Source organism: Oncorhynchus nerka, linkage group LG13, assembly GCF_034236695.1.
Source record: "Oncorhynchus nerka isolate Pitt River linkage group LG13, Oner_Uvic_2.0, whole genome shotgun sequence".
In the NCBI taxonomy this organism is placed as follows: Eukaryota; Metazoa; Chordata; class Actinopteri; order Salmoniformes; family Salmonidae; genus Oncorhynchus; species Oncorhynchus nerka.
The window spans coordinates 15,539,148-15,552,471 of NC_088408.1; the positions used below are offsets into that span (position 1 = coordinate 15,539,148).

Here is a 13,324-nt window from a genome sequence, read left to right on the forward strand (position 1 = left end):
ACTAGAGCAATGTGTCACCAATCTCACCATGGGAGAATCTCAATTGCATACTCCTCGCCTCCTCAAAACCCATTGGAAGAGAAGGTCACAGGGGAGCGAGCTCTGGTTTTCTCATCCAATCGGGTTTTGAGGAGGCGAGGAGAGTGGACGTGAGGAGTATGCAATTGAGATTGTCACAATGACTCCATTCCACAGGACTTTGTGTTGTGAGGTATGGCTGTTTGCTGCAGGACACCTGGCCCAATGTGAGTGGGGTGTTGGGCAACATGCCTGAACTAAACACTAAGGCTCTGACATCACAGAGAGAGAAGGAGAGATGAGAGAATACACCCCCGCACCCCGCTGCTCCAGCCAGGAGTGAGGAGGAGGTTCTTGTTACAGTAAAACATGGGTGCTACTACTAGTGTTCACCTCTTCCAACATGTTTCACAGTCAAATGTGTGTCACGTCCTGCTTCAGAGTCAGCAGGACACGTGTCATGATACTACTGTGTGGAATGCTGCTTGTCATACAGAGTAGGTCTATTCCTCACCAGGGATTATCTAAATAGAAATAGAATAACTAGATTATATTTACATGGAAGAACATAGTGTGGAGATGTCGTGACATTCATGCAGGGTGACACAATAGCTCTAATTTGTGACACATTAAAGGTGCTGGATTGGCCACCAACCGGTCGATCGCCAAGGCATTCCTAGTCGATCACCAACTATTTCTGTAAAAAAACAACGATAAAGCCTTCTATGCGTTTCACGCTGTTGGCGGTATGTGCATTTGGTTCTGCAGCCCTAGTACCAGGAAGGTAAATTGTTCCCAGAGAGCCAATCAAGTGCCCCTATAGGCACACCGCTGGCCAACCAGATAGCTCTGACCATGGTGTCTGCACAGTGTTCTCGAGCCATAGACTTTAAATAGAAGTCTTGTTGCACAGCAAAGAGACCCAACGAATACAGTGAAGAGCTGTTGTTTTTACATGTAAGTTTATGTTCTAGTTCTTATTCAACAATGTGAACACATCAACACCTTTACAAGCCACCAGCACTGCAGCTGCAATGGATGAGTTTCACAAAGTGTTTCCATAAGCTTGCCTTATTATTATTAGCTGCTTGTCTTATTTTAAATCGAGGAATATTTCACTTTCTCTGGTCATAGGAGTAACAACATTCATTTGTGCATGAGGCAGAAGTAATGCAGTGTGATTTGAGTTTCACCATCAGCTGGAAGACTGTCCCCTTTTCTCCACAGAGGGAAGGAGGGCGGAGGGACCGTGAGTGAGAGGCAGCCTCCCCTCTCCTCCCTCCCTCCCCTCAGATTGACCATCAGATGCAAGCTAATTATTATGCTAATTTGTGTCTCACAAGTAATACAACAAATGATCTATTACCAGTGTGATCATATACCTAAATGTTCTAAATTTAATTTCAAAATGACCTGAGAAACAACATTGGCAGGGCAATTCAAGCATAGCCAATGCAGTGATAATGTATTGGGCCTCATTGCTACAGAACTGTTTTTAATTGGTTAATGTTGCATAGGCTTAAGATTTTTCAGTCATGTTTTTAAAAAAAAATCTGAGCGGTAGATCTCAGCTTGCATTTTGACTCAGAAAGTGATTTGGACTCAGAAAGTGATCTTGACTCAGAAAGTGATCTTGACTCAGAAAGTGATCTTGACTCAGAAAAGGTTGTTGACCACTGGGGTACAGTATTGTGTTTTGATTCTGCAACAATGTTTAAAAGACAACCCAGTGAGCCACAACAAAACTAATACTGTTTTTCTATTCTCAAATGATGATTCAGACGACCACAACAAAAAGACGTGTAACAAACAATGCATCGGGAGATGAAACAGCCGTAAAAAGAAACCCCTAAAATAAGACGAAAAATGAATTTGTCAAATGGATATTGCATAATGTAACGAGAATGTAAACAGTGAATAAATAAGCATTGCTCATTAGCATACAGTGCCTATAGAAAGTCTAAACCCCCTTGAACTTTTTTCCACATTTTGTTGCATTACAAAGTGGGATTGAAAAATACTCCATAATGTCAAAATTAAAAGAAGATTCTACACATTTTTACAAATTAAATAACAAAAATACAGTTGTTGCATAGGTATTCACCCACTTTGTTTAAGCAAGCTTAAATTAGTTCAGAAGTAAACTGTGGCTTAACAAATCACATAAGTTATATGGACTCACTGTGTGAAATAATAGTAGTTGACATTATTTGTTAATGACTACCCCTTCCTCTGTCCCCCATACATACAGCACAATATATAGAAGTCAATAGTCAAGTATTGCACTTTTTTCCCCCATTAATCTTAAAAAATAAAAATACATTTTGACATTTCATCGTATTTTGTGTAGATCGTTGACCAAAAAAATGGAATAAAATCCATTTTAATACCACTTTGTGACACAATAACAGTTTAAGAAATCCAAAGGGGTTGTAGACTTTATCTAGGCACTGTAGTTGTTGCAGACTGTGACAGGCCCAGCTGGCTCTAACAGTCATGGTAACACTATTCCATTGCATCATCCTCGTTGTCGATGGCTGTGAGCTTCAGATGAGAAATGTCTGATATGCTGGTGTCATTTGAGGACAGTACCGTAGAATTGTCAGCCATATTGAGTGAACCCGTGAGTTGTTCCAGTCAAATTGCCATGTCTGAGGGGCTTTGTCCCTTCTAGTCATTCAGTACAACCCCGGAAGAACGGTTGTTGAAGTCGTTGTTCTTCTCCACACTCTTTGGTCTTCGGTTCAGGGGATGAACATGGTCCATTGTAGGAGATACTGTATGTATGGTCGTATTTTGATCATCTTCTGTAAACAATTACATGAAGATATACTATTGTGGACCAGAATCTGGGAAATTAATGACAAAATTGTTCTCAATCTGAGACTGAATGGTCCATTTCATGACCAGCGGTGTCCATTTCATGGCCAGAGGTGTCCATTTCATGGCCAGAGGTGTCCATTTCATGGCCAGAGGTGTCCATTTCACCTTTGAGGTTATTACAAAGATGAGTCTAATTTGATGATCCCATCGACCATGACTGGAGCTGGGAGTTTAGCACCAGACCAGTCTGTCAACCAGAGCCGTCTGTCTCAGATTAAGTGGCTGGTTTACAGATGAAAGAGTAGTAAAGCAGCTGTCAGTGAACGGGAGACTCCAAGTGGAATCCACGTGCTTCTCAAAGTGCTGCACCCTCACACACATCCCACACCATAGTATAGGTGGATGGTTCCTCACAGCTCCTCGTCTGCTTCTCTGAATGAAGGTCATGGAACCCATTCTCTCTCGAGACACTGAGGTCAACATACCCCGCAATCTTCCTCTTCCTCCAACGTATTCCTCCTCCTATTTAACCATTTCATTTCACATATATTTATACAGATTATTCTTTGTTAACAAGATCAAATCTGGTGATTCTCATCAAGACCTGTTCAAGATTCCAAGAGCGTGTGCCAATGGCACACCTGCTGTCCCTCGGCCTCCTTCATCTGGCTCCAGTGTGCCTGCTGCTCCTCTCCAGTGCTGTTGAGCCCCAGGGACAGCCAGCCCACCTTCTCCCTGGCCTTCATGCTGCTCCTTCGGCTGTACACCGACACCACCAGGGAAACCTCGGAGAGCTGGAAGAGGGCCACCTGGAAGACAACAGAGATGGGGTGGGTTGTTTCTCTCTGTCTCTATATCCCTTCTCTGTCTCACTCTCTCTGTCTCTTTCTTTCTGTCTATCTCACTGTCTCTCTCTCTGTCTCTCTCACCTGAAAGACAAAGGTCTCCTTGTAGGTGGGGTTGGGCTGACCGCGGCACACCGACGTCTTGCACTTGGACATCTCCTTGCCCTTGGAGTCCAGCATAGTCAGCTTCACATAGGTGTCTGGGGACGTAGGGAGGGAGGGAGTGAGAGAAGGGGGAGGCTGCCATCTAGTGAAGATTAATGAACATAACAGTGAAGAACGGCCTGTGGATAGAGTGTCATTTTCAATCCCTGAAATTTTTCAGGTTCTCTTTCACGATATGCCAACATTATCGGAGAGGAGCAGACACAGAGTCTCTGGTATAGATAGAACAGGTGTATGGATTGAGAGCAGAGGACTCACCTCTCATGATATAAAGTTGTCCCCCTATTAGCTGTTTTATACAACAAAACAGACCGTCTGGGACACAACACAGAGAGCCAGGAAGGAACGAGGAGAGAAGAGGAAAACAGAGGGAAGGAGAGTTTAGAGAGGATAAAAGGAAAGACAGTTTAGAGAGGATAAAACACTGTGAAAGTAAGTAAATAAGAGGCAAGAATATAGAGTTTATTCCACCATCATGAATAAAACATGTTATTCAAATCTATGGATTTTAATGCTATAGCTACCCTGCTGCTATTGCTACCCTGATACTATAGCTATGTTATTCAAATCTATGGATTTTAATGCTATAGCTACCCTACTCAATAACATGATCAACTATGTCTTATAGCAGAAGAGAGCAATGCCTCCCATTCCTGTCTCATGTACAGACCTGGGATCAAATAGCATTTGTTTCTTTCAAATACTTAAGCTGCACTTGATTGAGCTTGCCTGGCACAATGGAACCAATGCAGTACTACTTCAACCCAGGAATGCTATAGCTACCCTGATACTATAGCTACCCTACTACTATAGCTACCCTACTACTATAGCTACCCTACTACTATAGCTACCCTGCTGCTATAGCTACCCTACTACTATAGCTACCCTACTACTATAGCTACCCTGCTGCTATAGCTACTCTGCTGCTCTAGCTACCCTGCTGCTCTAGCTACCCTGATACTATAGCTACTCTGCTGCTATAACTAATCTGCTGCTCTAGCTACCCTGATACTATAGCTACCCTACTATAGCTACCCTGCTGCTATAGCTACCCTGATACTATACCTACCCTACTACTATAGCTACCCTACTACTATAGCTACCCTGATACTATAGCTACCCTGCTGCTATAGCTACCCTGATACTATAGCTACCCTACTACTATAGCTACCCTACTACTATAGCTACCCTACTACTATAGCTACCCTACTACTATAGCTACCCTGCTGCTATAGCTACTCTGCTGCTCTAGCTACCCTGCTGCTCTAGCTACCCTGATACTATAGCTACTCTGCTGCTATAACTAATCTGCTGCTCTAGCTACCCTGATACTATAGCTACCCTACTATAGCTACCCTGCTGCTATAGCTACCCTGATACTATACCTACCCTACTACTATAGCTACCCTACTACTATAGCTACCCTGATACTATAGCTACCCTGCTGCTATAGCTACCCTGATACTATAGCTACCCTACTACTATAGCTACCCTACTACTATAGCTACCCTACTACTATAGCTACCCTGCTGCTATAGCTACCCTACTACTATAGCTACCCTACTACTATAGCTACCCTGCTGCTATAGCTACCCTACTACTATAGCTACCCTACTACTATAGCTACCCTGCTGCTATAGCTACTCTGCTGCTCTAGCTACCCTGATACTATAGCTACTCTGCTGCTATAACTAATCTGCTGCTCTAGCTACCCTGATACAATAGCTACCCTACTATTGCTACTCTGCTGCTCTAGCTACCCTGATACTATAGCTACCCTGCTGCTATAGCTACCCTGATACTATAGCTACCCTGCTGCTATAGCTACTCTGCTGCTCTAGCTACCCTGATACTATATCTACCCTGATACTATAGCTACTCTGCTGCCCTAGCTACCCTGATACTATATCTACCCTGCTGCTATAGCTACCCTGATACTATAGCTACCCTGCTGCTATAGCTACCTTGATACTATAGCTACCCTGCTGCTATAGCTACCCTGATACTATAGCTACCCTGCTGCTATAGCTACCCTGATACTATAGCTACCCTACTACTATAGCTACCCTACTACTATAGCTACCCTGCTGCTATAGCTACCCTACTACTATAGCTACCCTACTACTATAGCTACCCTGCTGCTATAGCTACTCTGCTGCTCTAGCTACCCTGATACTATAGCTACTCTGCTGCTATAACTAATCTGCTGCTCTAGCTACCCTGATACAATAGCTACCCTACTATTGCTACTCTGCTGCTCTAGCTACCCTGATACTATAGCTACCCTGCTGCTATAGCTACCCATGATACTATAGCTACCCTGCTGCTATAGCTACTCTGCTGCTCTAGCTACCCTGATACTATATCTACCCTGATACTATAGCTACTCTGCTGCTCTAGCTACCCTGATACTATATCTACCCTGCTGCTATAGCTACCCTGATACTATAGCTACCCTGCTGCTATAGCTACCTTGATACTATAGCTACCCTGCTGCTATTGCTACCCTGATTCTATAGCTACCCTGCTGCAAAAGCTGCCTTATTACTATAGCTACCCTACTACTATAGCTGCCCTACTACAATAGCTACCCTACTGCTATAGCAAACCTACTACTATACCTACCCTGCTACTATAGCTACCCTAATACTGTAGCTACCCTGCCATTATAGCTACCCTACTACTATAGCTACCCTGATACTATAGCTACCCTACTACTATAGCTACCCTATAACTATAGCTACCCTACTACTGTAGCTACCCTACTACTATAGCTACCCTGATACTATAGCTACCCTGCTGCTATAGCTACTCTGCTGCTCTAGCTACCCTGATACTATATCTACCCTGATACTATAGCTACTCTGCTGCTCTAGCTACCCTGATACTATATCTACCCTGCTGCTATAGCTACCCTGATACTATAGCTACCCTGCTGCTATAGCTACCTTGATACTATAGCTACCCTGCTGCTATTGCTACCCTGATTCTATAGCTACCCTGCTGCAAAAGCTGCCTTATTACTATAGCTACCCTACTACTATAGCTGCCCTACTACAATAGCTACCCTACTGCTATAGCAAACCTACTACTATACCTACCCTGCTACTATAGCTACCCTAATACTGTAGCTACCCTGCCATTATAGCTACCCTACTACTATAGCTACCCTGATACTATAGCTACCCTACTACTATAGCTACCCTATAACTATAGCTACCCTACTACTGTAGCTACCCTACTACTATAGCTACCCTACTACTATAGCTACCCTGCTGCTATAGCTACCTTGCTACTATATCTACCCTGCTACTATAGCTACCCTACTAGTATAGCAACTCTGCTACTATAACTACCCTGATACTATAGCTACCCCAGTACTATAGCTACCCTACTACTATAGCTACCCTACTAGGATAGCAACCCTGATACTATAGCTACCCTGATACTATAGCTACCATACTAGTATAGCTACCCTAGTACTATGACTACCCTGATACTATAGCTACCCTACTACTATAACTACCCTGATACTATAGCTACCCTAGTACTATAGCTACACTGATATTATAACTACCCTACTAGTATAGCTAACCTGGTACTATAGCTACCCTGCTGCTATAGCTACCCTGCTACTATTGTTATCCTACTACTATATCTGCTCTGATACTACAGCTACCCTACTAGTATAGCTACCCTAGTACTGTAGCTACCCTACTAGTATAGCTACCCTACTACTGTATCTACCCTACTAGTATAGCTACCCTACTAGTATAGCTACCCTACTAGTATAGCTACCCTACTAGTATATCTACCCTGCTACTATAGCTACCCTGCTACTATAGCTACCCTGCTACTATAGCTACCCTGCTACTATAGCTACCCTGCATCTATAGCTACCCTGCTACTATAGCTACCCTGCTACTATAGATACCCTGCTACTATATCTACTCTGCTACTATAGCTACCCTGCTACTATAGCTACCCTGCTACTATAGCTACCCTGCTACTATAGCTACCCTACTACTTCTACATACCATTATTAAAATAGAAGAGAGCCCATCCATATGTTATGTCATCCATATGTGATGTCATCCATATGTGATGTCATCCATATGTGATGTCATCCATATGTGATGTCCACTCACTGGGAGGTTTGTCTGAGGCTGTGTTGTTGAACTGTCTGCCCTGGATGACCTCTGCAGAGAGCCTGCCAGTGGTGGAGTTATAGATGAGGCCCAGCAGGATCTCTGGTGTGGAGTCCCATGTAGAGCGGTAGGACAAAGCTGCCACGCTGCGAGACACACTCACCAACGATCCACAGCCCTGTATAGGGAGACAGGAGAGGACAGCTAACACCACATACAGAGCTACAGAGAGGCCTTGGTATGAGAGTGGCCTTGGTGGGAATCAGTACAATGCAACTGGATGGCTTGGATTGTTTGAGACTATGGTTTGTCTAAGGGTCAGTCTACGAGATACTGTACCATTATAGTGCATGCATTTTAAACGATAGCTTCTACTGGTCATTTATCTTCGTTCATATCATACAAATCAGACTTCTATGGCGAGAAATTGCACAAACAGACTCCTCCCACACACACACGCCCCTCTCCATCTCCCAGCCCTATCTCCCCAGCCACTCACCGTTAGTCCTGTGCCAGGCTCCAGTGTAACGGGCAGCGCCATCTTGCCCTGCAGGTTGAGTTTGGTCAAGTAGAACACCTTCTCTCCCAGCACCTTCTCCTTCTTCATCCTCCTAACGCTGTAGAGACGGAACCTGACGGCGTGGTCCGCCAGCGCCCCCTGCTCCACCCGGGTGAAGCGGAAGGTCTCTGTGAACATGGGACACGGCCCCCTCTGCACCCCCGTCTTGGCCCGTTGCTTCTTAGTGGGCAGCAGCACCAGGTGCACCTACATTTATATTTACAAATAACATTTGACTTAAAACATACATGTATCCTGTGTGGGGTTGCAAAATTCCAGGAACGTTCAATAAATTCCCTGGTTTTCCAGAATCATGGTTGGAGGATTCCGGATTCCCTGCTCATTCTCTGCTGATTTCCTGCTCATTCCCTGCTGATTCTCTGCTGATTTCCTGCTCATTCCCTGCTGATTCTCTGCTGATTTCCTGCTGATTTCCTGCTGATTCTCTGCTGATTCTCTGCTGATTCTCTGCTGATTTTCTGCTCATTCCCTGCTGATTCTCTGCTGATTCTCTGCTGATTCCCTGCTGATTCTCTGCTGATTTCCTGCTGATTCTCTGCTGATTTCCTGCTGATTCTCTGCTGATTTCCTGCTGATTCTCTGCTGATTTCCTGCTGATTCTCTGCTGATTTCCTGCTGATTTCCTGCTGATTCTCTGCTGATTTCTGCTGATTCTCTGCTGATTCTCTGCTGATTTCCTGCTAATTCCCTGCTGATTTCCTGCTGATTCTCTGCTGATTCCCTGCTGATTTCCTGCTGATTCTCTGCTGATTCTCTGCTGATTCTCTGCTGATTTCCTGCTGATTCTCTGTTGATTTCCTGCTGATTCTCTGCTAATTCCCTGCTGATTCCCTGCTGATTCTCTGCTAATTCCCTGCTGATTTCCAGCTGATTCTCTGCTGATTCTCTGCTGATTTCCTGCTAATTCTCTGCTGATTTTCTGCTGATTCCCTGCTGATTCCCTGCTGATTCTCTGCTGATTCCCTGCTGATTTCCTGCTGATTCTCTGCTGATTCCCTGCTGATTTCCTGCTGATTCCAGGAATCCTCCAACTGGGATTTCGGGAAACCAGGGAATTTATTGAAAGTTCCTGTACTTTTGCGATCCTGTGGCTCAGTCGGTAGATCATAGCACTGGCAACTTCAGGATCGTTGGTTTGATTCCCGCTGGGGCCACCCATATGAAATGCACGCATGAGTTTAAGTCGATATGGATAAGAGTGTCTGCTAAATGGCACGTAGTATTTTTTATTATAGTTATAATGCTTTCGAACTTGCTATATGCATGAATGAGCCTTCATAATGTATTATAATAAGGGTTATAATATATTACGCCTCTTTTTTGTATCATTTCAAAATCATTTTAACTGAAGCTGAAGCTCTTATCCAGGGTGACTCAGTACAACTAAGGTAGGTACTAAGGTAGGTACTACCACATGAAACAATCACTGCAAGTCAAACGTTCTTCAAAATAACCACCATCTGCACAAATTCAGTGCTAGTAAGGAAATACATTTAAGGGTGAGTGCAAGACAGACAAGTACAACGGTAAAGTGTTAGTTTGTTTATCCCCCACCTGCCACGCAATGTTCCCTGTCTGTTTGAGTGCGGGGATGTCGGTTGCTGCGGTGACAGTGACGGCAAGGCGTTGCTCGCCCGAGTCGTACTCGAAGGCCACGTCCAGTGTGCCGTACTTGGCCAGCGGCTCCGGCTCATAGCCTACGTGAAGATGGGAGGTTGAACCATCCTTGGAGGGGTGAAATAAAGAGAAAGAGAGGAAGACGATAGAGGGGAGGAAAAGATGCATTGAAATTCATGAATCTGTTGGATTCAGTCCTCATCTGTGACATCACAGAGTGAGGTTAGATATAGGCCCTTAGAGCAGGACACAACACTGGGTGAAGGGGAGACGGGAGGGTGAACCATCCTGTGGGGGAGAGGGGGTAAAAGAGAGAGAGTGAGAGAGAGAGACAGAGAGAGAGAGAGAGAGAGAGAGAGAAAGAAAGAAAGGATGGTAAGATGGATTTGACTGAATCTGTCAGTCAGTCTTCATCTGTGACATCACACAGTGAGGGGGGCGTCATGAAGCAGGACATGGCATTGGGTGAGTGAGGGGTAAGAGACTGATGGTAGGCCTATCATAGCCAAACAGAGTACTAGCCAATAGGCTTATGTTGGTTGCATTTGCTAGATATCCGGTATGCAACTGAGCGTGTCCGGCTAGCGTGACACATTTCCCTATGGGACATGCTAACAGTTCCCCATCTGGCATACGAGCGTCTATGTCCTAGCTCACCTCTGGTCCCAGGACGGCAGTGCTGTCACTAGGTACATCCTCATCATAGCCCTTGTTGAGGTAACTCTCAGTGTCCGGGTCAACGCTGGCCTCACTGGAGCGCTGTGTACCATTAACGTCTGGGGACGACTCCCCCAGACCCCCCACCCCAGAACGTGAGCGAGACACCCGGACCGGACTATTCTCGTCCTGATACGGGGGTGGCTGGAGCTCGTTGAGAGGAGAGCCTCGTCTCATCCGCTGGATGCTGTTGGCTGTGTAAGACAGTTATGGATATGTTTGATAGGTCTCTTGGGAAATGTTTCAAAGATTAATGTGTGTTCTGCCAATCAGACATAGCATGCGTGTGACTGTCTGCCTGCGTGTGACTGTCTGCCTGCGTGTGACTGTCTGCCTGTGTGTGTGTGTGAGTCTTTCTATGTAAGTTGTCACATCTGTGAGTTTCTCACCTTGTCCGGCGGAGGCCTCACTGCTGTGGTCACTGGTGTGTTTGTGTCGGTTGTCCCAGACTGAGGCTCTATGCTGGGCTGAGGGTTCAGAGTGTCCCCCTGGTCTGTCCTCTTCACTGTCCTCCTCAGAGCCACGCTCTGGGCAGCTCTGCTCTGGATAGGTGCAAACCGATACACACACACACACACACATACACACACAAGATCGTAGTGCCTCATCACAATCAGCCCAGCATAAGACACAACTCCACTCTCAGAGCCAGTATTCACAAGAGCAGGAGTGCTGATCTAGGATCAGTTTGGCCTTTGATTTCATAATGAATCAGATTATACAGGGTGGGGATCATAGACCAGAACTGCTATTCTGAGATGCTATGTGGATATTGGCCCTGATCATAGAGGATGTGTTTTTAACTTTTCAAGCCCCTATTCCATCTCCCTGTTCTATCTATTTAATGGTTTCCAGATAGAGGACGTATTAGATATAAAACTGATAAAATCGTACACTACAGTTGATCTTAGCCGAACATCATAGAAGAGAATGATCATATTTCTAACTGGTAAACTCTCTCCCTGTATCCATGATGTCACATCTACAACAATCATTGAGAGAAATAGGTAGAACCGTGAGAACTAAAACACGTGAACATGACAGCCACAGACAGATGTATTTTGATCCATCCATGACTGTTAAAAACTTAATTTGTTTAGAACCCTAAACACTGAGTAACAGTTAGGTCACAGGTCACAGGCCACAGCCATGAAGAGTAGAGGTGAAGAAGAGGGGGAATGTGGTAGAAGAGAGCAGGTAGGAAGCAGCACACCCTCTCACCTTTATCCTCTTTATTCGTCTTCTTGCTCTCTTTCTTCCCTTTCACTTTCTCTTTCTTCTTGTCACTCTTTTTCTTATTTTTCTTAGAAGCGGGAGACATAGCAGGTTCAGTCTCTCCATCTCCCTCGGGACTCATCTCATTCTCTTCCTCCTCTTCAGCTTTCTCCTTGTTTTTCTTTTGGGATGCTCTCGACTCTTCCTCAGGGCAAAGAGATTGTGGTGGATCACTATGGTCGTCACTCTGGTGGATCCCATTGGATTTGTCCTCTTTCTGGCACTCTTTGTTCTGACTAGCAGTGTGGGTCTCTTTCGGCAATGAGCTGGTTTCTTTATCTTCAGGCTCTTCCTCAATGGTCTCTTGATGGCTATTTTTCTTCTCTTCCTCCTGTTTCAGCCTCTCCTCCTTCTTCTTGTCTTTCTCTGCCTTTCTCTTCTCCTTCTCCTCTTTCTTCGTCTTTTCCTCCTCCTTCCTTTTCTCCTCCTTTTCCTTGTCCTCTGCAGAACTCTCCCCTGGTTTTACCACTCGCCAGCCTCCATCTTTCCACACCCATTCCAATTGGGCTGGAACATAGTCCTCTGCTGTCACGTCACTCGATTGGTTATTCTTCGAGTCATTGGATTGGCTGAGGTTGGAGCTGTAGTCTGCCAAGCTTGAGCAGGCCTCAGAAGCCTGCCTCTTTATTTTGCTCCTGAATGAGTCTGCTATCCCTTCCTGGGCCTTTCCTTCCTTGCTGTCCTGGGCCCCCTCTGTCGCTTCTGCAGCCTCCTCCTCCTCCGTCTGCACCTTCTTGATGACCTGGTCGCTGAGCTCGGTCAGCTGGTCACTGACGCTGTAGGTGGCATCACTGACAGCACTGGCTAGGTCGTCCACTCTGCTGCTGACTGAATCCAAGATGGAGGAGATGTTTACAGATGGTAGGTTCTGCCCAAAGCTCTTGAAGAACGCCATGTTAGGTGGACTTGCTGACGGCTGTGGTGGCTGTCCTTCTCCACACTGTCTGGTGGGTTCTAGATTATCTCATCATCTCATCACAGACTCTGGCTGGGACATTTGGTTCATTAGAGTGTGTGGGCCAGGTATTACTGTCTGAAATCCATGACTTACACTTTAGACATGTATGAGGAGGACAATTTGTGGATAATGTCTATGCATGACCTTCTCATCCACAAGCATGTATCGTAACAGTGAT

At 45.2% G+C, this 13,324-nt stretch overlaps 1 protein-coding gene across 1 annotated transcript; it reads right to left on the bottom strand.

Moving 5' to 3' along the window:
- Nucleotides 1-1,760: 1,760 nt before the first annotated feature.
- On the bottom strand, nt 1,761-13,324 carry LOC115139164 (synaptotagmin-14-like). The gene is made up of 8 exons (XM_065026211.1): nt 12,135-13,324; nt 11,303-11,455; nt 10,854-11,107; nt 10,134-10,304; nt 8,499-8,765; nt 8,000-8,177; nt 3,771-3,886; nt 1,761-3,650 (listed from the first exon to the last, which is right to left on the bottom strand). Exons 1-8 carry the CDS (start codon nt 13,081-13,083, stop codon nt 3,450-3,452), a joined length of 2,289 nt encoding a protein of 762 aa, XP_064882283.1. The 5' UTR covers nt 13,084-13,324; the 3' UTR covers nt 1,761-3,449.

Excerpts from the sequence above, each read along its gene's own strand:
- LOC115139164 (XM_065026211.1), bottom strand. The coding sequence starts at position 13,083 with ATGGCGTTCTTCAAGAGCTTTGGGCAGAACCTACCATCTGTAAACATC. Across the intron at positions 11,456-12,134 it reads GACGAATAAAGAGGATAAAG|AGCAGAGCTGCCCAGAGCGT; the intron begins GTGAGAGGGTGT and ends GCACCTATCCAG. Across the intron at positions 3,887-7,999 it reads AGCCTCAGACAAACCTCCCA|ACACCTATGTGAAGCTGACT; the intron begins GTGAGTGGACAT and ends CTACGTCCCCAG.